Raw genomic sequence first — 25,179 nt, forward strand, 5'->3', positions numbered from 1 at the left:
CACATCAAATTGTTCTAGTGTTATTCTATTATCATCTTTATGCAAATGAACTACTTCTTTCTAATGGAAAAATGTTATTATTGGCTAAAAACATGTTTTAAAAGGATGAAAGATATATAGCCATACTAAATACATTATATTTGTAATTTTTGAGAAATAATTGCCAAATTTAGATGTGATACTTACTAAGTACTTGAAAGTATTATTATAAACATGAAGTTTTGAACTGTTTGTTTCAGTATTTGGATTGTCCTTGGTGGTAAACTGGATACTACAACAAAAATGCCTCTTGATAACCAGGGTTTCAGAGGATACGTTAGTCAGTTGAATATTTATAACCGAGCTTTAGATTTCAACTCTGAAATCCCCGATACTTTGACATCCCCTAGAGTTGCTTACCCTGGCACCATACTTCGCTGGAATGAGTTTGTGTATTACAAGGGAGTACAGCCTGTTTATCCATCCCGTGCTTCCACCGATGGATGTGCCGTTGGAACTAGCTGTGTTAAACATGGTATGATATTATATATAAAAAAAGAAAATGTGGTTTGATTGCCAAGGAGACGACTCTCCACAAGAGACCAAAAAGATACAGAAATTAACAACTATAGGTCACTGTGCGACCTTCAACAATGAGCAAAGCCCATACCGCATAGTCAGCTATAAAAGGCCCCGAAATGACAATGTAAAACAATTCAATGCAAACTAGAAAACTAACTTATTTATGCAACAAAAAAATTAACGAAAAACAAATATGAATTACAGGCTCCTGACTTGGGACAGGCACATACATATGTCTATAACTTCTAATTTTTACGATAATCCTCTAATTGGATATTAGATTAATTAATATTTGTTGAAGAGTAAAAATTATTTATGTTACAAATTTTAAAGAATTGATATCTAAATTTAAAACATGCTGCAAAAATTTCAAAATTCTTAAAAATGTTAATACTATTTTATAAATTTGTATTTTTTTCACAGACAAAACCCCGCCATCTATTTCTAATTGTCCATCAGACTTGTATGAGTACAGTCAGGATAGATTTACCACAGTTTCCTGGACAGAACCTACATTCCAAGGAGCCAGTACTATTAAGAGGAAATATATACCAGGTAAATTATCTCTATCCTTAGTTATTAGGTTATATTGATTTAAAAGAGAACATAAGTTGATAGATATAAGAAGATGTGGTATGAGTGTCAATGAGACAACTTTCTAATCAAGTCACACATTGTAAAAGTAAACCATTATAGGTCAAAGTGCAGTTTTCAACATGAAGCCTTGGCTCGCACAGAACAGAAGTTATAAAGGGCCCCAAAAATGACTAGTTTAAAAAACCATTCAAAAAGAGAAAACAAATAGTCTAATCTATATAAAAAAATGAAACACACATGAACCACATCAATACATGTTTTGTTCATCAACTAGAATTCAAGCTACACATAATGATTACAGGGTTCTACAGAGAGAAGGAAAGGTAATGGTAACACTGTCTATCCTTATGACTCACTACCAGAAAAAAACAAACTTAACTCAAATATAAGATAGTAATCTTCCCTTACAAAGTGAACAAGTAGATTATCTGAATTTTGTTAAGAAATATCTGGATCTAAATTGTAATCTTTGTATATAAAAATAAGGAGTTGTGATATGATTACTGAGGAAAGAACTTTCCACCAAATGATGTTAGGTATTAACATTATTAGTATGCCCTGTTTATGTTTGAAACATTAGTGAATGCAGGATTTGAACTTATAGATTGTAACTAGTAATGATTTTATGGAGCATGGGCACATATTTTATGTCAAAAATTTATATATTTTTCTGATTTATGGGGACTGCAGCTTATCGTTGATTTTATGTTTAGACTCGATATATTAACTCCAGCTGTAGGTAAAACATTGCATTTATTCATTATATATTAAGGAGAGACATTAAATACCAGAATTCATATATATTTATTTACTTTATTTTAAGGAGTGACATTCCTGTGGGGTAAATACCAGATGACATATGAAGCCATTGATGATGAGGGTAACTCACAGTTCTGTAACTTTAACATCTATGTTCAATGTAAGTACCCTTTTAAGAATAAGAGAGTGTATTAGAGCTTCTAAGCCAACTGAAAGAGACAATATATATCAGAAAAAGTCAATGAAAGGAAAAATGTAAAACAATTCAAATCCTTTTTGTTGATCAATCACTATTGATTGACACTTGTAATGCCCACGCCATCAAAGTTTTAAGTATAAAGGAATCTTTCTGTTTGTCTGTCTAGCTGCCTTGTAAGGGTAACTTCTATGTAACTAGACAGATATTGCTGAAACTATACACCGTTGTGGCACACTAAGGATGTGCATTAAAAAAATATAATTTTGGTTCAGTATAGAATGATTTTTTGGAGTGTGCAGAAAATAGTAACATGTACGTGATTATGTCTACTGAGGTAATGGCAGGCTAAACAAGAACAGAGAAACAGTATTTGTTGGTTTATACTTCTAAAGGGGACCTAATCAGGAGAAAAACTATAAGAATACTGATTCAATTAAAAAATATCAATGGCATATTGAAAACTTTTTGAGTCTGAAACTGCTACACTTATATTCTTATACAGTACAATCTTCCAACATAACTCATATGAAAGATCTGATAAAAAAAATATCTTTTATTACAGCTCACCAATGTCCTGAACCTGAGGATCCATGGGGAGGTGATCAGTCTTGCAACAGTAATTATAATCCATATACTGGCTGTTCCATTTCCTGCAATTCTAACAACGAAAAGATATCTCGCCTCCATCCAAATCTGTACACATGTGGACCATCTGGTAGCATAAACCCAACAACAAGATTTATTCCATTCAGATATCCACCATGTGGTCGTAAGTGTTATATCTAAATGTAGATTATTGATGGGTTTTTTAAACAAGAGGGGGTCCAGTCCCTCAGTTTCAATTTCTTTCAAGGGAGACAACACAGTGAACAGGACTTTTTTCTCAATTTTGATAAGATGAAAAATGTATGTGTTTTATACACACAAATTGAAAATACAATGTATTAATATAAAAAAGTAATTGTGTATTTTAAACATATGACTACATCACATGAAAATGCTATGAAATATGTCCAGATAATCCATCTTGAAAATATATCTAGCATTATATTGATAATCTGTTTAATACAATATTTGATATGGAATACCATGATTTCTCAGTAAAATCAAATCTGTTAATTTCATATGTGAAATAAATATGTTGATTTCACTCCTTAGACACCATACATACAACAATGCCATTATTGATTTTGTCAATTAAGACATCAAAAGCAATTTAGAATGTGTAGATGAAAAATATAGTTCCTTGTGTTTTCTACAATATTCCATATAAAAAAATCATAGTTAATGTAATAAAATAAATTACTGATTCAAAAATTCAAATATTGAAGGAAAAAAAATCAACTCATGACTGAACACCACTGATGCATGCATGAACTTATGTGTTGCTCTGTCACTTTTCAAGATTTAAATTCATGTATTAGTTATTCTACAATTCTTACTGACACAGTCCTCTTGTACTGTTTTGAAAAAAAAGAAGATGAGAATGTAATGCATAATCATCCAGATTGTTTAATGACAATAATTAAATTTTTTCAGCTGTAACAGGACAAGCTAAGAGAATGCTCGTAATCATAATTTCCTATCCACAAGTATCAACAACAAACTGTGATGGTGTGAAGACCTCAGTTACATCTGGAGTGTTGGCGGCTATCATTAACATTCATAATACATGGGGAAGTAAACTGTGTTCTACCAATGACTGTTCTGATATCACAATTGTGGTCAACTGTGGGTTGAATGTAGGCAGACGAAGGAGAGCCATTAGTGCTACTAATGTTCAAATTACAGTACCAAAGTCAGAGTGAGTAGTTCATATTACAGTATCAAAGTCTAAGTGAAGTGTTCAAATTACTGTACCAAAATCAGAGTGAGTTGTTCAAATTACTGTACCAAAATCTGAGTGAGTAGTTCATATTACTGTATCAAGGTCTAAGTGAGCAGTTCAAATTACTGTACCAAAATCAGAGTGAGTAGTTCATATTACTGTATCAAGGTCTAAGTGAGCAGTTCAAATTACTGTACCAAAATCAGAGTGTATAGTTCATATTACTGTATCAAATCTAAGTGAGTAATTCAAATTACTGTACCAAAATGAGAGTGAGTAGTTCAAATTACTGTACCAAAATCAGAGTGAGTAGTTCATTAGAAATATCAAAATATATTAAGATAATATTTGATAGCATTCTTTGATTGAAATGATTGAATTAGTAGTATTAGACATGATTTTAGACTTGCCCTTCTTAGTAATGAGATACAATCTAATATCCAATACAATCAAATATCCAATACAACAATCTTGACTTTTATTTACAGTAAAGATCTAACATCAGGCACAGAAACATTACCAGCTGAAGATGTCATTACCAGAGCAGTTTTGGAAAGTCCAGCTTTCGACTTCTCAGTAAGTTTTATTTTGTATATCAGTTTCCGTGGGTCACACATGAATTTTTAGATTGTATGTGTCAATCCTTTTTATGCCATAGTGAAGGAGGCATTAGGTTTTACTCTTGTCTGTCTGTCCGTCTTAAAGTTGGTTTCTGTTCTGTAACTTTAGTTTGCCTCAACCAAATATTATGAAACTTATACACATTGCTTATTACCAAAAAACACAGATCAAGTTTTAAATTTGGTGGAGTCACTTTTAATGTTCTAGAGTCCCTTTACAAATGGAAAAATTGCTGAAATTTTTGTTTCCATTCACTTACTCAATCAATGTTATGAAACTTATACAAAATACTTATTACCACAAAACTTACATCAAGTATACATGTTGGTAGCACCACTCTTACTGTTCTTCAGTTATGTCCCTTTATAACTTTATATGATATGCAAGCGGGCATCATCTGTGTCCCATGGTTTTTTTTTTGTACTAGTTTTGTTAATTTTGCTTTTCATCAAACTTAAAACAAGTAATTTATTCATTATCCATATGCTGCTTATAGACTTATTTCATAATATGATTAAGGAAATAATGAAATGATAAAAACCCAATAGCAATAGTAAGGACTTTAAATTAGGTAGATGACCCATTTATGATATATCCAAATTTTGATTGGTGTCACCATTAAATACAAAAAGAATGCCTCAATAAATTGAAGTTGAACCCATAAGATTCCATTACTACTAAAGTTTGAGTAAATGGCACAATTATGATATACTGTGAATTCATTTATTTTTCGTGGGCATCAATTTTCGTGGATTAAGGAAAACTTGCTATTCGTGGTTTTGCCGAAGTATGCATACAAGCATATAGGAAATTTGATCATTCGTTGAACATTTAATTTTGTTGTTCATCTGTACCCACTAAATCCTCGAAAATTGATAATAATATAATAATGAATTTACAGTATAAAAACTATACATTGTATGTATTTACAGAGCATGATTCCCAAAGGAACTTTAGATCCTAATGGATTTGTTGTAACCTCTACTGAGTCTTGTGCCGATACAGAGACCGTTATAGACGGTACATGTGGTAAGTAAAGGAAATTTGTATGTCCTATATAATCTTGATTCTGATACAATTCATATCAGGACAGGTGGTCAAAAACCTACTTTCATGCTTCACTTTCTTCTATTTAATATATTAAGGTTTTTTTAGTAGTTGACAAAAGTATTGAAAATAAAATGTTGTTTTTATATGTGCCATGGTATGGCAGTTTGTTTTTGACTGGTGAATGTATTTGCCTTTTTGTATCGTCCGATTTGTATCTAAAATGGCAGTTATTTATTTGTTATGTTTCAGTCAAATGTGGTCCTGGAACATACTGGGTGGCTGCAACAAAGATGTGTATGGACTGTCCAATTGGTCAGTATACAGATCTGGATGGACAAACAGTATGTAAGACATGTACCACTGGACTTACAACACAGACCACAGGAACAAATGATGCTAGTAAATGTTATAGTAAGTCTCACCGAATCTGTTCCTTTGTTCAATGAAGATTTCTACAGTCTGCTACCATTTGGCAAAAATCTTTGTTAAACAACATATGCACAAATAAGATATTCATGGTTATATTTCCCTAACATGGATGAGTTAGTGGGCTTATAACTTTAACTTTCAAAATTTATACATATTAAAAGTATTATGGAGTAGGTAGAATTTACAATTTGATATTCTTCTACCAAGGTATTTTGAGTCTTTTTTAAAGAAATTTTAAATTGATTTTATGTGAAAAATGAAGTGAAAAATATAAAAATATAAAGATATTAAATTCACTTATGATTATGAGTGGAATTATTAGATTATATTACTTTAATGATCTGCTTTAATGTAATACAAAAAACTAATTCCTAAAAATGATAAAATGTATTTTTAGACTCCTGTCCAGCTGGTCAGTATTTCAATATGACAAATTCACAGTGCTCAGACTGTCCAGTAGGTTATTACCAACAAAGTACAGGGCAGTTTTATTGTGATTGGTGTGGATTAGGACAAACCACAAGAGATCCAGCTTCATTGTCATCAGCTTCATGTTATGGTGAGTAGGATGGACTTACTGGTAAAAAAATGTATTTATTGGGATTTGTTTCTGAAGCAATTTCAATATACTCCCAACAAAGGAAAGCACTCTGAAAACAGAGAGGATAGAATAAAACTTTCAGCTGCAATTTATTTTTGTGGTTTATTGTCGAGCCTTCGACTTTAGTCGAAAAAGCGAGACTAAGCGATCCTACATTCCGGCTGCGGCGGCAGCGGCGGCCACAAATATTCACTCTGTGGTTAAAGTTTTTGAAATTTTAATAACTTTCTTAAACTATACTGAATTTCTACCAAACTTGGACAGAAGCTTGTTTATGATCATAAGAAAGTATCCAGAAGTAAATTTTGCAAAAAAATAAAATTCCATTTTTTCCGTATTTTACTTATAAATGGACTTTCTGCGAGGAAACATTACATTCACTCTGTGGTTAAAGTTTTTAAAATTTTAATAACTTTCATAAACTATCCTTGATTTGTACCAAACTTGGACAGAAGCTTGTTTATGATCATAAGATAGTATCAAGAAGAAAATTTTGTAAAAATAAATTTCCACTTTTCTGTATTTTACTTATAAATGGACTTAGTTTTTCTGCGAGGAAACATTACATTCACTCTGTGGTTAAAGTTTTTAAATTTAATAACTTTCATAAACTATCCTTGATTTGTACCAAACTTGGACAGAAGCTTGTTTATGATCATAAGATAGTATCAAGAAGAAAATTTTGTAAAAATAAATTTCCACTTTTTTCCGTATTTTACTTATAAATGGACTTAGTTTTCTTGCCAGAAACAAAACATTCACTCTGTGGTTTAAGTTTTTAAAATTTTTATAATGTTCTTAAACTATCCTGGATTTCTACCAAACTTGACAAAAGCTTGTTTCTGATCATAAGATATTATTCAGAAGTAAATTTAAAAAAAAAAAAAATCACTTTTTCCGTACTTTATTTATAAATGAACTTAGTTTTTCTTCCAGTTAACATTACATACAGTCTGCAGTTAAAGTTTATAAAACATTTATTAGATTCATAAACTATCCTGGATTTTTTTTACCAAACTTGGAAGCTTCTTTCAATCAAAAGACAGTATTGATAGGGAAATTTTTATTAATGTTTTTCCTCATTTTTGTTGAGTCTGCGATTAACAGCAAAAGTAGGCGAGACACTGGGTTCCGTGGAACCCTTACAAATTTTTTACCTTATTGGTGTTTTCATGCATGTAAAAATCCCAATTTTACCTTTTCAAGACAATTTGTTAATTTTTCTTCTCTAAATATTAAAAGAGCTCTTGCATAGATAGTTGGTTTACAATATTTGTCATCATGAGTACACAGTCAGTATAAATTGATTATTTCTAGATGAATGTCCATCTGGCAAAGAATTATCTCAGAATGGCAACTGTGTGGACTGTGCTGTAGGCACTTACAGAACATCAGGGGTACATTCAAGCTGTATATCTTGTCAACTTGGATTTACTACACTTAGTACAGGTTCTACTGTACAAGGAGAATGTAATATCAGTAAGTACAGATTTACTACACTTAATGCAGGTTCCACTGTACAAGGAGAATGTAATATCAGTAAGTACAGATTTACTACATTTAGTACAGGTTCTACTGTACAAGGAGAATGTAATATCAGTAAGTACAGATTTACTACACTTAGTACAAGTTATACTGTGCAAGGAGAATGTAATATCAGTAAGTACAGATTTACTACATTTAGTACAGGTTCTACTGTATAAGGAAAATGTAATATCAGTAAGTACAGATTTATTACACTTAGTACAGGTTCTACTGTACAAGGAGAATGTAATATCAGTAAGTACAGTTTTACTACACTTAGTACAGGTTCTACTGTACAAGGAGAATGTAATATCAGTAAGTACAGATTTACTACACTTAGTACAGGTTATACTGTGCATGGAGAATGTAATATCAGTAAGTTCAGATTTATTACACTTAGTACAGGTTCTACTGTACAAGGAGAATGTAATATCAGTAAGTACAGATTTACTACACTTAGTACAGGTTATACTGTGCAAGGAGAATGTAATATCAGTAAGTACAGATTTACTACACTTAGTACAGGTTATACTGTGCAAGGAGAATGTAATATCAGTAAGTACAGATTTACTACATTTAGTACAGGTTCTACTGTACAAGGAGAATGTAATATCAGTAAGTACAGATTTACTACATTTAGTACAGGTTTTACTGTACAAGGAGAATGTAATATCAGTAAGTTCAGATTTACTACACTTAGTACAGGTTATACTGTGAAAGGAGAATGTAATATCAGTAAGTACAGATTTACTACACTTAGTACAGGTTATACTGTGCATGGAGAATGTAATATCAGTAAGTTCAGATTTACTACATTTAGTACAGGTTCTACTGTACAAGGAGAATGTAATATCAGTAAGTACAGATTTACTACATTTAGTACAGGTTCTACTGTACAAGGAGAATGTAATATCAGTAAGTACAGATTTACTACATTTAGTACAGGTTCTACTGTGCAAGGAGAATGTAATATCAGTAAGTACAGATTTACTACACTTAGTACAGGTTATACTGTGAAAGGAGAATGTAATATCAGTAAGTTCAGATTTACTACACTTAGTACAGGTTATACTGTGCAAGGATTATGTAATATCAGTAAGTACAGATTTACTACACTTAGTACAAGTTATACTGTGCAAGGAGAATGTAATATCAGTAAGTACAGATTTACTACATTTAGTACAGGTTCTACTGTGCAAGGAGAATGTAATATCAGTAAGTACAGATTTACTACATTTAGTACAGGTTCTACTGTACATGGAGAATGTAATATCAGTAAGTACAGATTTACTACACTTAGTACAGGTTATACTGTGCATGGAGAATGTAATATCAGTAAGTACAGATTTACTACACTTAGTACAGGTTATACTGTGCAAGGAGAATGTAATATCAGTAAGTACAGATTTACTACACTTAGTACAGGTTATACTGTGCAAGGAGAATGTAATATCAGTAAGTACAGATTTACTACATTTAGTACAGGTTTTACTGTACATGGAGAATGTAATATCAGTAAGTACAGATGTACTACACTTAGTACAGGTTATACTGTGCAAGGAGAATATAATATCAGTAAGTACAGATTTATTACACTTAGAACAGGTTATACTGTGCAAGGAGAATGTAATATCAGTAAGTACAGATTTACTACACTTAGTACAAGTTATACTGTGCAAGGAGAATGTAATATCAGTAAGTACAGATTTACTACATTTAGTACAGGTTCTACTGTACATGGAGAATGTAATATCAGTAAGTACAGATTTACTACACTTAGTACAGGTTATACTGTACAAGGAGAATGTAATATCAGTAAGTACACTTAGTACAGGTTCTACTGTACAAGGAGAATGTAATATCAGTAAGTACATGGTTCTACTGTACAAGGAGAATGTAATATCAGTAAGTACACTTAGTACAGGTTCTACTGTACAAGGAGAATGTAATATCAGTAAGTACATGGTTCTACTGTACAAGGAGAATGTAATATCAGTAAGTACACTTAGTACAGGTTCTACTGTACAAGGAGAATGTAATATCAGTAAGTACACTTAGTACAGGTCCTACTGTTCAAGGAGAATGTAATATAAGTAAGATAATTTGACTGGTGATATCCCTTGATTGACATTATATAGTTTCATAAGTAAGGGCAGATATTGACATCATAATGGTCGATTTAATGGTTTAAGACTGTGGTGATGCTGCTTTTCAAATCATGTATCAAGGTGAATAACAACTTACCAAAAAACAAATATGACAAACAACTAACAATAACCCAGAAACTACAGGCTCCTGACTTGGGGACAGGCGTATACAGAATGTTTCCAGAGATGGGATGATCAGAAGTCCCTAAAATGTGTTTAAATCTTCACTTATAAGAGTCACTTGATGAATTTGTTCCAATAAGAAATATTTTGTTTTCAAGTATCTAGGGAGATTCAGTTTTGAAGCTTTGTAAGTAACAGTTCTAAAGTTAATTATGGGAGTACGCTGCTCAGGTTGATGTAATTAGAATGCTTCAAAATGGCATAGAAAATAAAGATATAACACTTTTAACATGTTTTCATGTTTAATTAAGAAATCCATGTCAAAATTTTTTTTTTATCATACAATCAGTAAAGGATGGTAATTCATCCCATTTCAAAGGAAAAAATACCTTTACCTTTAAATAAAAAAATCTCATATAAATAAAATGTAAAACAATAAATCAATTACAATTCATAATATTTAGTATAAAATACTTGTCAAATTGCAAAGAATTTAATACTTGTTTTTCAGAATGATGATAAATTTCTGCACCACCTATAACATGGAATTTTCCAAAAATCAACACTTCCTACAACCTTTTAGGTAGTAAAAAATAGGAAATTGTAATTAGAACCATATTTCAATAATTAATAGTTAAAAAGGAATGTCTCATGATCTTAAAAACTGATACATGTTGGAATTAGAAAAAAATCTTCATTTGAATTTTTTTTAAACTGGATTTTACCCAAAATCTACACTTTTTACAACCTTTTAGGGCATACAAAATAAGAAATTGTAATTAAAACCACATTTCAAAGTTAAAGGATAAGAAGAAAGGTCTAATGGTCTTAAAAACTGATACAAGAAAAAAATCCATGTTGGAATTCGAAAATTTATAAGCATAATTGAGATTTTCAAAAACTAGATTTTACTCAAAATCCACTTTCTACAATCTTTTAGGGGGTAAAAAAATAGAAAATTGTAATCAGAATCATATTTAAATAATTAATAGTTAAAAAGAGGTATTATGATCTTGAAAACTGATACAAGAAAAAAATCCATGTTAAGAATTTTCAAAAAACTGTGGTTTTGCCCATATTTTGTTCAATTCCAGTAGTATTACTGCCTCATTTTACTTTGAAAACTTCATAAACAAAAATTAAAATATGCCATTATAGAGCAAATGCTCATGTGATGTTAGCTAGACATAGTTTTTCAACTGTTTATTTTTTTTCAATCTGTAACACACAGTCATATATGTTGACCATCACAGGAATTTGCTGGAAAATAGCCAAGTTCAAAAATCCAAAATTTTGTTAAAATTTAACCCTTATCGTAACTGGAAAAATTAACCAACTTTACATGCATACCATAATACTATACCTTGAAATTGAAAGGGGTTAACACAATTAATGCACCATTCAGATACCAAAGTTACAATGTAAATATCGACAAGTGCAGCAGTAGGTAATACCATGACAATACTCAAAATCATCCTCTTTATTTTTTTCAGAATCAATCATTTGTAATAGCTGAAATATTTTTTAATTATCACATAAATTCTTGCTCAATGCAGTCCCTATGATCAATTTCACAATTTGAAATAAAGTATTTTCCAAAATATCAATAGATGACTCTCCACTTTTGCTTAGACCAGAATTGCATACTTCAGGTAATAAATGGATATAAAAATAAACATTCTCAATAAGAAAAAAATACCTGAACGTTATTTTACATGCCAATTAGTTTTTTTAAGAAAACAAATTTATCCTCTGAAGACCCTAACCTATAGACATTTATTATGAATTTTGAATATGAAATAACCTAAAATATAGTGAGCACTCTCCCATACATGTATACACAAGAATTTTTTTAAAAGCCCCAATCCGAAAGAAATCAAATTGGTAGCAAATTTAGATCTTTTGGATTATGATATCAATCCCATGCAAGATTTGAATGTAGTTCTAATTCGGGTATAAATATATGAAAGGTACATGCTAAAGTACATCAAGTATCTGGTTTTAAACTTTTAAAAAAGTCAGATATGGCATCCACTATCTTCTTTGATTTGGTGACACGCACTTTTCTATTTACATCCTCCTCTTTCATAACATCTTCTATCCCTTGGCGGCCATCTCTCGCATATGAAATGCGTAAATGAGAAAAAGACATGCCACTTGCTGCTATTACATTTGCAGTTAGTGTGATTACTTTCTATTCTGTAAGAGGTGTCAAAGTAGGGAGAAGTAGTTTCATTTTCTGGTTGTGTTCATATCTCCTTGCAGCTGAATCAAAGGAAAAAGATGACAATTGTTTTGCTTCTGTTGATAGAGCTAAGTGATGGAAAAGACGACTCAAAGCAACAACGTCCTCCATTGAATCATGACCGTCATATGTTTCATTTAATACTGTATTGTCCAAATTTGTTTGTGAATATGAGGTTAATCTAGGTAATAAAGATTTGAATAGTTGTAGCGTGTCTAAAAATCCAAGAATGGAACATGAAAATTCATTCATAATTGAACAATTATTTAAAGCACAAAATAGCACTGGAATGTCATATGATTTGATGTTATGACCAATAATTATGTTTTTCTTGTATTGCGCTAAAAATAATATAAACATCTTTAAAGCCTCTTTGATGCTAACTGATTTTACTTCCTCGTCATGGCAAAACATCTGTGCCTTAGGTGTTATTGGTTTCTTTGGAAGTACATATGTGTTGATGGAACCTTTGTCAGATGTTGCAGAAATCTGTGTTATGTGAGAGTTTCTTGCTGAAATATAAAAGGCATAACATTGGTAAATCACTTTCATGATAGGCATGTTGAACAAGCACTAGCCAACAGAATCATGCCAATAAGAATTGAAAAATGCATTAACTAGAAATTTTTTAAACTTTACAAGCCCAAGCTTCTGAAGTCTGTCATTCATATTATCTATACTATTTGAATGCTCATTGATCTCCGTTTTTGTTTTCAAGATAGTAGTAAACTGAAGCTAAACTTGTCAAATCAGGGACTTTAACTTAATCTGGGTACTGAACAGTCCATTTTGAAAATAAATTTGTTTTGTAAATTTGAATTCTAATATTTGACCATACATTGTTGTTTGAGCATAGCAGCCATACATATTTCAGACTTTTTATAGCTTACTATGAAGTATGGGCTTTGCTCATTGTTGAAGGGAATACAGTGACCTATAGTTGTTAATTTCTATGCTATTTGGTCTCTTGTGGAGAGTTGTTTCAGTGGCAATCATACCACATCTTTTTGTATATATACAATATCTTGGAGGCATACAAGTATAATATATAGCACAAACGGCTCACCCTTTTAGAGTACCTGAATATAATTTATGTTTTTAGTGTGGTTCATTGCTTTTGTAGTCGATCAATTTTATAATGAATTTGTCTGATAATTTAGACACATGTATATAAAGTTTCAATTTTTTTTATGAAAAATAGGGTTGCAATTTCAACACATGACCATATCAAAGCAATTCTAAAAACATATGTCAGATCAAAATTTCTATAGAAGAGATATATCTTTTTACTGCAATCATACCTAAGCCTGTTGCTTCAATGTCGAAGAAAATTTTATTAACTGTAGTGGACCATTCAATCATTTGGTATGCAGGTTGCAGTGATGGACTTGGAATTTCTTCAATGTCATCTGAAAGGTGGTCTTCCAAACCAATGCCAGAAGAATAAGTGACACCTTCCCTAACTTCTCTTGTTGCAAGCTTTTGATGTCTGAAATAATCCAAAGGAATAACTAAGCAAAATGAGGCATCATAAAGGTCTTTTCAGCCTTATAGTCAATTAAATCGCAAACACTTCAAAATCAAATGATGCTTTACATGTGCATTGTGAATACCTTGTATATCAATCAGTCAAAATACATTGAGTTATCATACAAAATAGGTATTTGTGAAGGACAGACATATGGATAGAGTAGCTACTACATGTATAGAGCAATAAGGGTATGTCCTTATTATCTATATTATTTCACATATGATAATGAACCGAAGGAGGACTTGATCGTTTTACTCACAAATATACTCACATACATATGCAACATATTTAAACAAATATTTACAAGTGATTAATAGAGAATATCATATGGCTTTTTCAATATCACATCCGTATCAACCCGAGACACCAATATAATCCCAAGAGCTCTGCTCGAGGGATTATATTGTTTGAGGGTTGATATGGTGTGTGATATTGAAAAAGCCATATCATATACACTTTATTATATACATATACTTTAAGTAGATTTTTTTATGTGACATGACGTCGTATAGATAAGGAGGTTTGAAATGACATCATACAGATTATAGGTTTGACATGACGTCATACAGATTAGGGGTTTGATGCCTTTGCAACAGTGACTAAAATCGATGACGTGACGTCATACAGATTAAAGGTGTGATAAAGCCTTTGCAATCGGGCTGATATCGATATCATCACGGGTGGCTGATACAGCACGCTTGCCAATGATTTATTACACATACAATTTATCTGTATTTACTACTAAAGTATATAATAACTATTTATGTTCTCAAAGCATTCCCCAAAAAAAAAAATTTTATGAAAAGAAGGGTGTGATGTTCTAACAGGAAGCTGATTAGCCATTAAAAAATTAAATTCTTCAATACCTGGTGCTACCTAGGGATAATTGTAAGATTGTAAGATCATATATTTTCGTATGTCATATGAATTCGAATTATGCATGCTTTTACAGTAAAATTTTGACATAATGCATTTTTAAAAGAATAAAAAACCCATGAGACAAGGTAAAATGCTCTTTGACATACAACATAAATGAAAAGATTCCATAAAAATCCATCTCTAATAAAAATTGAACACTGTTGGTATATTTTCTCTTGCTTTCACAAGCACCTGTCAATTTTAGATGATTTAGTGCTGAATGCTTCATTAAAAGTTTATTTCAATGACTAATATATGACAAAAATGTGTTCAAATCCATTCAATATTGGTATGAAATGTACATCATCATATGGTATGTAACATTTTCTTTATTATGACAGAGGCTTGTGAAGCTGGATACAAACGTGTTGGTACAGATACATGTGAGAAATGTCCGATTGGTGAATACCAGCCACAGAAATGGCAGACATCATGTTTATCATGTGGTGGAGCTCGTTACAGAACTGACCAGGAGGCTTCTACATCCCAAGATGACTGCAAATGTAAGTAGTAAATCATAATTTGAATTAAAAATGACTATACAATTTTGCTGAAGAAAAATACTTGACACTGTTAACGAATATTTGTTCTGCCTAACAGAAGTTCCGATGGAAACTTTGTTATACATAATCCATTTGCCAATTACTGAATTTCTATTTTTTTGGTGAAATATCACCAATGTAGTACAGCTGTATCACTGTATATACATTTTTACAAAGCAAGTGAAATATATGTGTTAAATATCATGAGATCGGACAAATAATTGTTTACCTTAAAGGTCATGTCAGTCTTGTAATTGATCCAGGATACTCTCTGCATATAAATGATTTAGATTATTTTAAACACAATATAATGTGGTTCTTTTTCAGTTTTCTGTGACTCTGGATACCAGAACAATTCTCTGACTTGTGAGCTCTGTGATATTGGATACTACAAGGACAACAGTGTAAACATTTATGCACAATGTATTCAGTGTCCTCAAAATAAAAAGACACCATCCAAAGGTTCAACCTCAGCCACAGATTGTTCCATCTGTAAGTTTTAGTGAGATAGATAACTGTTGTTTATGGTTCTGTTGGTAGGGTACTTTACACCAATCTTAAGGGCATAGGATACAGTTTCCATCCAATGATGATTTTTTTTAGGAAAATTTGCATATTAGCTATTTTTGCCTAAGTAACTCAAATATGTAATAAAAAAATATACCTTCATGTGCTACTTTCAGAGATAATAGGGGTCTAAATTTTAGACAAAATTTGTTGTTTTTTTTCCTTTGGATAAACACAACTAACTTTTTTATTTCAGCAGATAAACACAAAAAGGTTTTTGTAGAAGCTTTATGAAAAATAATCTTCGTATGTTATTTGTACTCCCATAACAACCCTCCTGTCTTAACCAAATCTGGTCTTCACCAGACCAGCTCTAAATCAATGACTTTTTATATCAACATCAATATACTTTGAAGCCAAACAAATTGATTTGGGTTTGGTTTAAACAGATTTCTTCAAAGATCAACACATTTTATTTAATTTAGATTTTGTAAAATTATTAACTTTTTTGTTTGTTTACTTTTTAACAGTTAGTTGTGCTGCTGGATATAAATCAAATTTAGGCGGTTCACAGTGTGATAAATGTGCTACAGGGACATACCAACCAAATCCAGACCAGACTACCTGTATTAATTGTAATGCAGGAACATGGACAGAAGATGATGCTTCAACCTCAGTTACACAGTGTATAAGTATGTCAGGATATACAAATATAAAAACAAGATTTTATATGTTGTTAACCGGATTTTTGTGACAAAAATGTCGGTTATTGATTTGGGGATGTACGGCGGTCGGGCTGTCGGGCGGGCGGCAATCAAATGTTGTCCGTGCATTAACTCATGAACCGTTCAACCAAAGCTTTTAAAATTTTAATATGTTATTACTGACAACTATACGAAGGTCAAGTTCAATAATGGCGATTTTGACTTTTACCGTTCATGAGTTGTGGTTCTTGAAAGATTGAAAAATGGAGTTGTCCGTGCATTTACACATGAACTGTTCTACCAAAGCTTCCCAAATTTTAATATGTTGTTACTAATGACAGAATGGAGGTCAAGTTCAATAATGACGAATTTGACTTTTACCGTTCATGAGTTGTGGTTCTTGAAAGATTGAAAAATGGAGTTGTCCGTGCATTTACGCATGAACTGTTCTACCAAAGCTTCTGAAATTTTAATATGCTGTTACTGATGACAAAATGGAGGTCAAGTTCAATAATGACGATTTTGACTTTTACCGTTCAGGAGTTATGGTTCTTGAAAGATTGAAAAATGGTGTTTCCCGTCTTGTCCGTGCATTTTCTCATGAACCATTCAACCAAAGCTTTTGAAATTTTAATATGTTGTTACTGATGACAAAATAGAGGTCAAGTTCAATAATGACGATTTTGACTTTTACCGTTCAGGAGTTATGGTTCTTGAAAGATCGTAAAATGGTGTTTCCATTCACGTTGTTGCATTTACTCTTGAACCATTCAATCTAAGCTTTTCAAATTTTAATATGTTGATACTGATGACAAAATGGAGGTCAAATTTGATATTGACGATTTTCACTATCACCATTCATCAGTAATGGTTCTTGTGATATTGCCAGGACACAAATAAATGTTAATAAATCCGGTTTGCTGTCGTTGTGACAGCCTCTTGTTTTTAAAGTTAATGTGAAGTTGTAAGACTGAACATCCACCTAAAGATATATCGTACCACCATGTTTTTGATATTACAATTTTTATTTATAGTTGTCCTACATTTATTTTCCAAATTGCAAACATAAGGGGGAAAATTGAGAAATAAAAAACTTATCAAATTATTGGGATATTTTTTATCGGTTGGTAGCTATTGAAAAGAGCACTTTAAGTATCTATACATGCTTGACTTTCAATTTTGTTTTTTTTATTTGAGTGTTCTTGATGAAGTTAAGTCCTGTAAAATGATTAGGCTGCATGGTATGAGTCACTTTTTTGGAATGTCAAATATTTTAATGGAGTGAAATTTTTAGGAGTTACATGTAATATATCAATGGGAAGGAACTTATATGTCAATGGGTCATAAATGTTCATCTTTTGTTTGTAAAAACTGTGTTCTGACCTTTTTCATCTAGTATTATGAATGATCTTATGACTCATGTGCTTACAGTATAAATAAGATGTCATGATAGTTGGGCAATATATATAAATGGGTTGTTATTGACCTATCAAATATATTAATGAATAGGTATTTTCACATAAGTCAATGTATGAATGTGGTGTGTTTTAAACCCAAGCCTGAAGTCTGTACCCAAATATATATTTCAAGATACAAATTATAGCACTACAACTTTGTATTGATAATACTTGTTTTATATACCAAAGAATGATTTCCCCTTATGTTGAGGTATAAACATTTTAATCATTTTGTGTATCTTGTTTTTAGATTATTGTCCTGAGGGACAGGAAAGAATGGACAATGGAAACTGTGTTGATTGTGAGATTGGCTTCTATAAACATAATACCAACGATCGCTTTATGAATTGCACTGCTTGTCCTTCTGATTACGTCACTCCAGGGAAAAAATCAACAAGTTCACAACAATGTACAGTTAGTAAGTATCAATGTTCGGATTCAAGGTTTAAACCCACAGATATAAAGTCTGTACAGATATATAGTCATGATAAATCCAATTTGGGTGACCAAGTATTTATCTTTTATTTAAAATTCACAGAGTTCGTTGGTCTTCACCTTGCTTTGATGTACCAAAACACAGAAAGACAACTGTAGAATGCAGGCCCTTGTTTGATTATAATCACTCCTGCTTTCTTCAACCATGCAAACTTTTTCAAAAGCTCAGTTCCTCTTTCAGTTGAAGTATGGTCTTGAGAAACAGAAAACAAAGGCTCTCTTAAATTGACCACATGAATACAGTCACAATAACACATTTCCTAAATTGACCATATAATATGGTCACAAATTACACATTTCTTTAATTGACCATATAACATGGTCACAAATAACATGTTTCTTAAATTGATCTATATAACTAATTGGCTTGACTCCAGGAACCTATCCGAGGATTATGATTTTATCAGAACTGTATATTTTGTATTGTAGGGAATTGTAAAGCTGGATCTAAGAGAAATGCTGGTGACACTGGATGTGAAACATGTGTAAGAGGAGAATATCAAGATCTTCACTACCAAACTACATGTAAAACTTGTCCAACTAACACGTATACCAGACAGACTGGATCAGTCAGCCTTACACAGTGTGAAAGTAAGTCTTTTTCCCCTGCATTAAAGACCCAATGGTGGCCTTTGGCTAATATCTGCTCTTTGGTGGGGTTGTTGTCTCTTTGACATATTCCACATTTCCATTCTCAATTTGATTAGTCTACCAACCATGTACAGACTGTATAACTAACCCATACAAGATGGGCTGGATCAGTGAGTGGTAGACAGTGTGATAGATTTTATATGAGAAAGTTATAAATCTAATTGTATTCACTGTTAACCACTAGTAGTCCCTTTGTATCAATTTGATCCACTTTAAACTCACTAATAGTCACCTGGTTTCACTTAATTCACATATTCACTAATAGTCCCATGGTTTCACTTTGATTCACTTAATCACTAGAAATCACCTGGTTTCACTTTAATTCACTTAATCACTAGAAGTCACCTGGTTTCAATTGATTCACTTACTCACTCAAAGTCATCTGGTTTCATTTTGATTCACTTAATCACTAGAACTCACCTGGTTTCAATTGATTCACTTACTCACTCAAAGGCACCCGGTTTCATTTTGATTCACTTAATCACTAGCAGTCACTTGGTTTCACTTTGATAACCTTAATCACTAGTAGTCACTTTGATTCACTAAATCACTAATAGTCATCTGGTTTCAATAAAAAATATATAATCACTAGAAGCTGCCTTGTTTCACTGTAATTCAGATACTCATTAGTAGTCACCTGGTTTCATTTTGATTCACTTAATCACTAGAACTCACCTAGTTTCAATTGATTCACTTACTCACTCAAAGGCACCTGGTTTCATTTTGATTCACATAAACACTAGAAGTCACCTGGTTTCAATTGATTCACTTAATCACTAATAGCTACCTGGTTTAAATTGATTCAATGAATCCATAGCAGTAACCTGGTTCCACTTGAATTACTTAATCACTAGTAGTCACTTGGGTTTCACTTTGATAACCTTAATCTGGTTTCAATTGATTCACTTAATCACTATTAGTCACCTGGTTTCACTTAGATTTACTCATCATCAGCAAGAGTGATTTATGTCTAAAAAGTTAGATTACAAACACAGTGTTCTTTTGGAATGTATTTGGCCCTTTCTTTTCAATTGGAGTTATTTTTTTGTTGACTTTCAAACTTTTGTCTAATTTATTTGTCAAACCTTGTGGTTAGGTCATTTTAAGATAAACCCCTAATGGTAAGTCAATGATTTTTTATATGCAGTTGTATAAGCAATATCACATCTAATATCATTGGAGACAAGGATTCAGAAATTTTTTCACAGGTTTTAGGTCCCTAGATAACTTAAGAGTTGGTGCCTTTTTTTCAAATTATCGATAACATATAGCATTCATAGCATAATGACTGTTTCATCATATTTACTTGGTGAACTTTCTATCCATTTTTCTATAACATTCAAGAACAGTCTATTGAAGGCAACTGATTAAAATTGAAGTGATTTAAATGACTCAAAGGGTTAATTTCTCAGACAACTGTAATATTTCATTCGATTTTGAAGACTAAATTAAAACCAGAAGTTTTGCAACAATTCTTAAGTACAAGTAATTCTGGATTTCTTTTGTTTTATCAAATTGAACACTGAACGATGTCCATTCCAAGTGTTTTGTACATAAAAAAGTATACTAATCTGGCTTCAAATCTTCAGTATTCTTTTCAAAAAAATGTTCCCTTACTTCAGATTTCATTTGATTTTGACCTGGTTTACAACAAACGCAAGCGCCATGTTTACACTTTCATCCAGTCACTAAACAAAGAAAAATAACTTGTTTTTCGCAATGTTACATTTATCCAATCTGTTTATTTGTAAATGATTGTCACCTTTTATTTTTTTCTTCTAGCATATTGTATCCCTGGTGAAGAAAAAGATAGCCAGGGTAATTGTGTAAAATGTGATAGAGGCTACTTCAAGGACAATGCCATAGACTTGTTTTCTGAGTGTACATTGTGTCCAACAGACCGTATCACTCCATCAATTGGAACTCCATTACAATCACAGTGTACTGTAGGTATGTATTATTAAATAGATATATTGAGATTAGATGTTAATGTTCCTTTACTGTACAGCTGGATATAAGACAGAGTTTACTGTTGTTTTGTATATTTGGGGTAACTGTACATCTGGATATAAGACAGAGTTTTCTGTTGTTTTGTTAATTTGGGGTAACTGTACAGCTGGATATAAGACTGCATTTACTGTTGTTTTGTTAATTTCGTATAACAGTTCAGCTGAATATAAGACTGAGTTTACTATAGATTTGTTAATTTGGGTAACTGTACAGCTGGATGTAAGACTGAGTTTTCTGTTGTTTTGTTAATTTGGGGTAACTGTACAGCTGGATATAAGACAGAGTTTTCTGTTGTTTTGTTAATTTGGGGTAACTGTACAGCTGGATATAAGACTGAGTTTACTGTTGTTTTGTTAATTACGTATAACAGTTCAGCTGAATATAAGACTGAGTTTACTATAGATTTGTTAATTTGGGTAACTGTTCATCTGGATATAACACTGTGTTTAATATTGTTTTGTTAATTTGGGGTAACTGTACAGCTGAATATAACACTGTGTTTACTGTTGTTCTGTTTATTTAGTGTAGCGGTTCAGCTGGTTATAACACTGAGTTTACTATAGATTTGTTAATTTGGGTAACTGTACAGCTTGATATAAGACTGAGTTTACTGTTGTTTGTTAATTTCGTATAACAGTTCAGCTGAATATAAGACTGAGTTTACTATAGATTTGTTAATTGGGGTAACTGTTCATCTGGATATAACACTGTGTTTACTGTTGTTTTGTTAATTTGGGGTAACTGTACAGCTGGATATAAGACAGAGTTTTCTTTTGTTTTGTTTATTTAGTGTAGCAGTTCAGCTGGATATAAGACTGAGTTTACTATAGATTTGTTAATTTGGGTAACTGTACAGATGGATATAAGACAGAGTTTTCTGTTGTTTTGTTAATTTGGGGTAACTGTACAGCTGGATATAAGACTGCGTTTACTGTTGTTTTGTTAATTTCGTATAACAGTTCAGCTGAATATAAGACTGAGTTTACTATAGATTTGTTAATTTGGGTAACAGTTCATCTGGATATAACACTGTGTTTAATATTGTTTTGTCAATTTGGGTAACTGTTCAGCTAGTTATAACACTGTGTTTAGTATTGTTTTGTTAATTTAAGGTAACTGTACAGCTGGATACAAGATTGTTGGTACTGCATGTCAGATTTGTCCTGCTGGTACATACCAGAGTAATAAATGGCAGACTGATTGTGATAGCTGTCCTCCACAGAAAACTACCACTCTTCCTGGGGCTACATCACTCAATGATTGCATATGTAAGTATTATAATAATTTTAATCCATTGTTTTTTTTAATGCGCCATTTATGGGCATTATGTTTTTCAGTCTGTGCTTCCATTCTTTCGTATGTCCGTCTGTCTGTCCCGCTTCAAGTTTTAGTTTTTTTGTCTTTGAGGTTAAAGTTTTTGGTCAAAGTAGTTTTTTGATGAAGTTGAAGTCCAATCAATTTGAAACTTAAAACACATATTCCTTATGATGTGATATTTTTAATTTTAATGCCAAATTAGAGTTTTGACCCAAATTATAGCTTTGTCCACTGAACATAAAAAAAAATGAAAGTGTGAGTGGGGCATCTATTTACTATGAACACATTCTTGTTTGTTGCCATTTAATCGGGAGGCAGAGCATTTTTTATACTGCAATCAGCTATTTTACTATACAGATAAAGCTATACGTATAAACGTTAGCCTTATACGTCAATGACCTCAACTAACCTATAAGCCCCGCCTACTAACCGGAACTACTGTATTTCATCAACAATGTCACGTCACAACCATGACAACGTGTAGTAACAATGGTCAAACTTTTATGTATTTAAACTTGTTATATCTTCAAATTGTTAATTTTATACCATGTGTATCAAGTGTTATTAATTAAGTTCATTTTCCCTTTCTTATTTCTTAAAATTTCAATGTCTTACCGCCTGGACTACACTCATAGGGAAATAACCCAAAATGGTACCCCCAAGAGGGAAATTCCAAAACACTTTTTTTAACAATATTTGTTACATATTTTTTATTTTTTTAAATTTTTTATCGATTTCAGTATAAAAACAATATACGTATAGTGTCTTGAAATATGACATTTATTTGTATTTGGCATGAAACGGAAAAATGCTCGGTAGAACCTCGCATTTCCCCGTTTCTAAGCCTCGTATAAATAAATGTCATATTTCAAGACAGTATATGTATATTGTCTAAATAGAAGTTTGAATACTTTAAAAGTGATGTTTACACGCCTGGTAAACCATCTAATCTCAACCAAATGTTGAGACGGTAAAAAGTATTCTGGCACTTCCTGTTGAGCTTTTCTGGTTCAAATTATCCAAAATAAACATAGGGTAGATCGACTTTTCGTCAATTTACTGAAAATCAATGCGTTTTTTTGTAAAATAGGAGAATGTCATGCCATAGATAATTGAATTAGGGTTTCTGTCGTGTATAACATGGACCAATATGATTTAAAATGACATCGGAATGACTTTTCTCCAGCAGGTAAACTTTGTGGCCAGTGCAGTCAGCTATTGACAAAATGTTAGCGATATCATTGATATACGTAAGCTCACGTATATATCAATGAATTAGTATTTTTCTAAAACCTTATAAACATAAAATTACAGTTTGTTCTTTTTCTTTACTTATATAATTGCATTAAGCGAAATATGCTATAAAGTATGTCATGTTGAGATTTTCTGGTATCGGTTGAGATATTCTGGAACAATGTTGAGATCTTCTGGTGAATGAAACTTTCAACTATAGCTTAGTATCAATTACATATACAACCGTCAAAACGTTCCAACTGTCATTTAAATCTTGTCTGTAGTTATGACAGCAGCTTCTAAAGAGACCTTTGGTTGTAATAGAGTCTAAATAGTAAACAACTGTGTGTTTTTTTAAAGTATTAAAGTTCTAGCACTGGAGATTAATAGTCTAGCGTTTGAGATGCAGTTTTGCACAGAAGCTATAAAGTCAATAATGGTGTAATTGACATCTCCAAAAGCTAGAATTTATTCATCGCTTATCTTGACATCTCAATAGCTAACTTTTAGATATCTACATCGCTATACTTTACATTTGCAGTGCTGGTGTTAACATCAACATAACACTGTATCTACAGAACTTGGTTTTAAAAATCGTTAGCACGGGACAATTTGCATCCCCTGCGCTATATTTACATAATATCAGTGCTTAACTGTGAATCTTCAACACTAGACCTTTATTCTGACAGCCTCATATCGTGGTATGGGGTTCCTTCTCTATAAAGAATACAGAGACGTGCCACAGGAATGGGTCTCTTGTTCATTGTCAAGTTATATATCAACGGGTGGCAATTTCACCAAAGTAAATGTCAGTGGGTCAGTTATTTTCTATAACGTTTTTTCTATGTTTATAATCAATATGAACAGGAGTAAAACTGAAAAGATTGTAGTATTGATGTTTGAATGAGTCATTAACGCCCATTGTCTAACTACATGCATATTCAAGACGAGTACATGAAAATGTTGCACGAATATAAACCCTCCTATGTACTAGATTGACACGCCGTGTGTGCTTTTGAAATGAAATTGATATGTACACGTCCACTTGTATCTGTGTACTTCTGATGAGTTGCCTTTTTCAACTGTTTTTTTTTATTCGTTCTTATGTTGTACTGTTATTCCAATGTCCC

At 31.9% G+C, this 25,179-nt stretch overlaps 1 protein-coding gene across 3 annotated transcripts in view; it reads left to right on the forward strand.

The window, feature by feature from the left end:
* Positions 1-25,179, forward strand: part of LOC139487816 (uncharacterized) — a 108,282-nt gene that overhangs the window by 61,028 nt on the left and 22,075 nt on the right. For all 3 annotated transcript variants that reach the window (XM_071272948.1, XM_071272947.1, XM_071272949.1), the window contains 17 exons: positions 240-514; positions 985-1,116; positions 1,982-2,077; positions 2,679-2,885; positions 3,656-3,920; positions 4,433-4,520; positions 5,498-5,594; positions 5,865-6,026; positions 6,442-6,603; positions 7,963-8,124; positions 15,475-15,636; positions 16,003-16,167; positions 16,713-16,874; positions 18,594-18,761; positions 19,268-19,429; positions 21,272-21,439; positions 22,612-22,767. In XM_071272948.1, the coding sequence (XP_071129049.1) occupies positions 240-514; positions 985-1,116; positions 1,982-2,077; positions 2,679-2,885; positions 3,656-3,920; positions 4,433-4,520; positions 5,498-5,594; positions 5,865-6,026; positions 6,442-6,603; positions 7,963-8,124; positions 15,475-15,636; positions 16,003-16,167; positions 16,713-16,874; positions 18,594-18,761; positions 19,268-19,429; positions 21,272-21,439; positions 22,612-22,767 (2,789 nt within the window). The remainder of the gene's footprint in view (positions 1-239; positions 515-984; positions 1,117-1,981; positions 2,078-2,678; positions 2,886-3,655; positions 3,921-4,432; positions 4,521-5,497; positions 5,595-5,864; positions 6,027-6,441; positions 6,604-7,962; positions 8,125-15,474; positions 15,637-16,002; positions 16,168-16,712; positions 16,875-18,593; positions 18,762-19,267; positions 19,430-21,271; positions 21,440-22,611; positions 22,768-25,179) is intronic.

Source organism: Mytilus edulis, chromosome 9 (assembly GCF_963676685.1).
Source record: "Mytilus edulis chromosome 9, xbMytEdul2.2, whole genome shotgun sequence".
Classification (NCBI taxonomy): domain Eukaryota; kingdom Metazoa; phylum Mollusca; class Bivalvia; order Mytilida; family Mytilidae; genus Mytilus; species Mytilus edulis.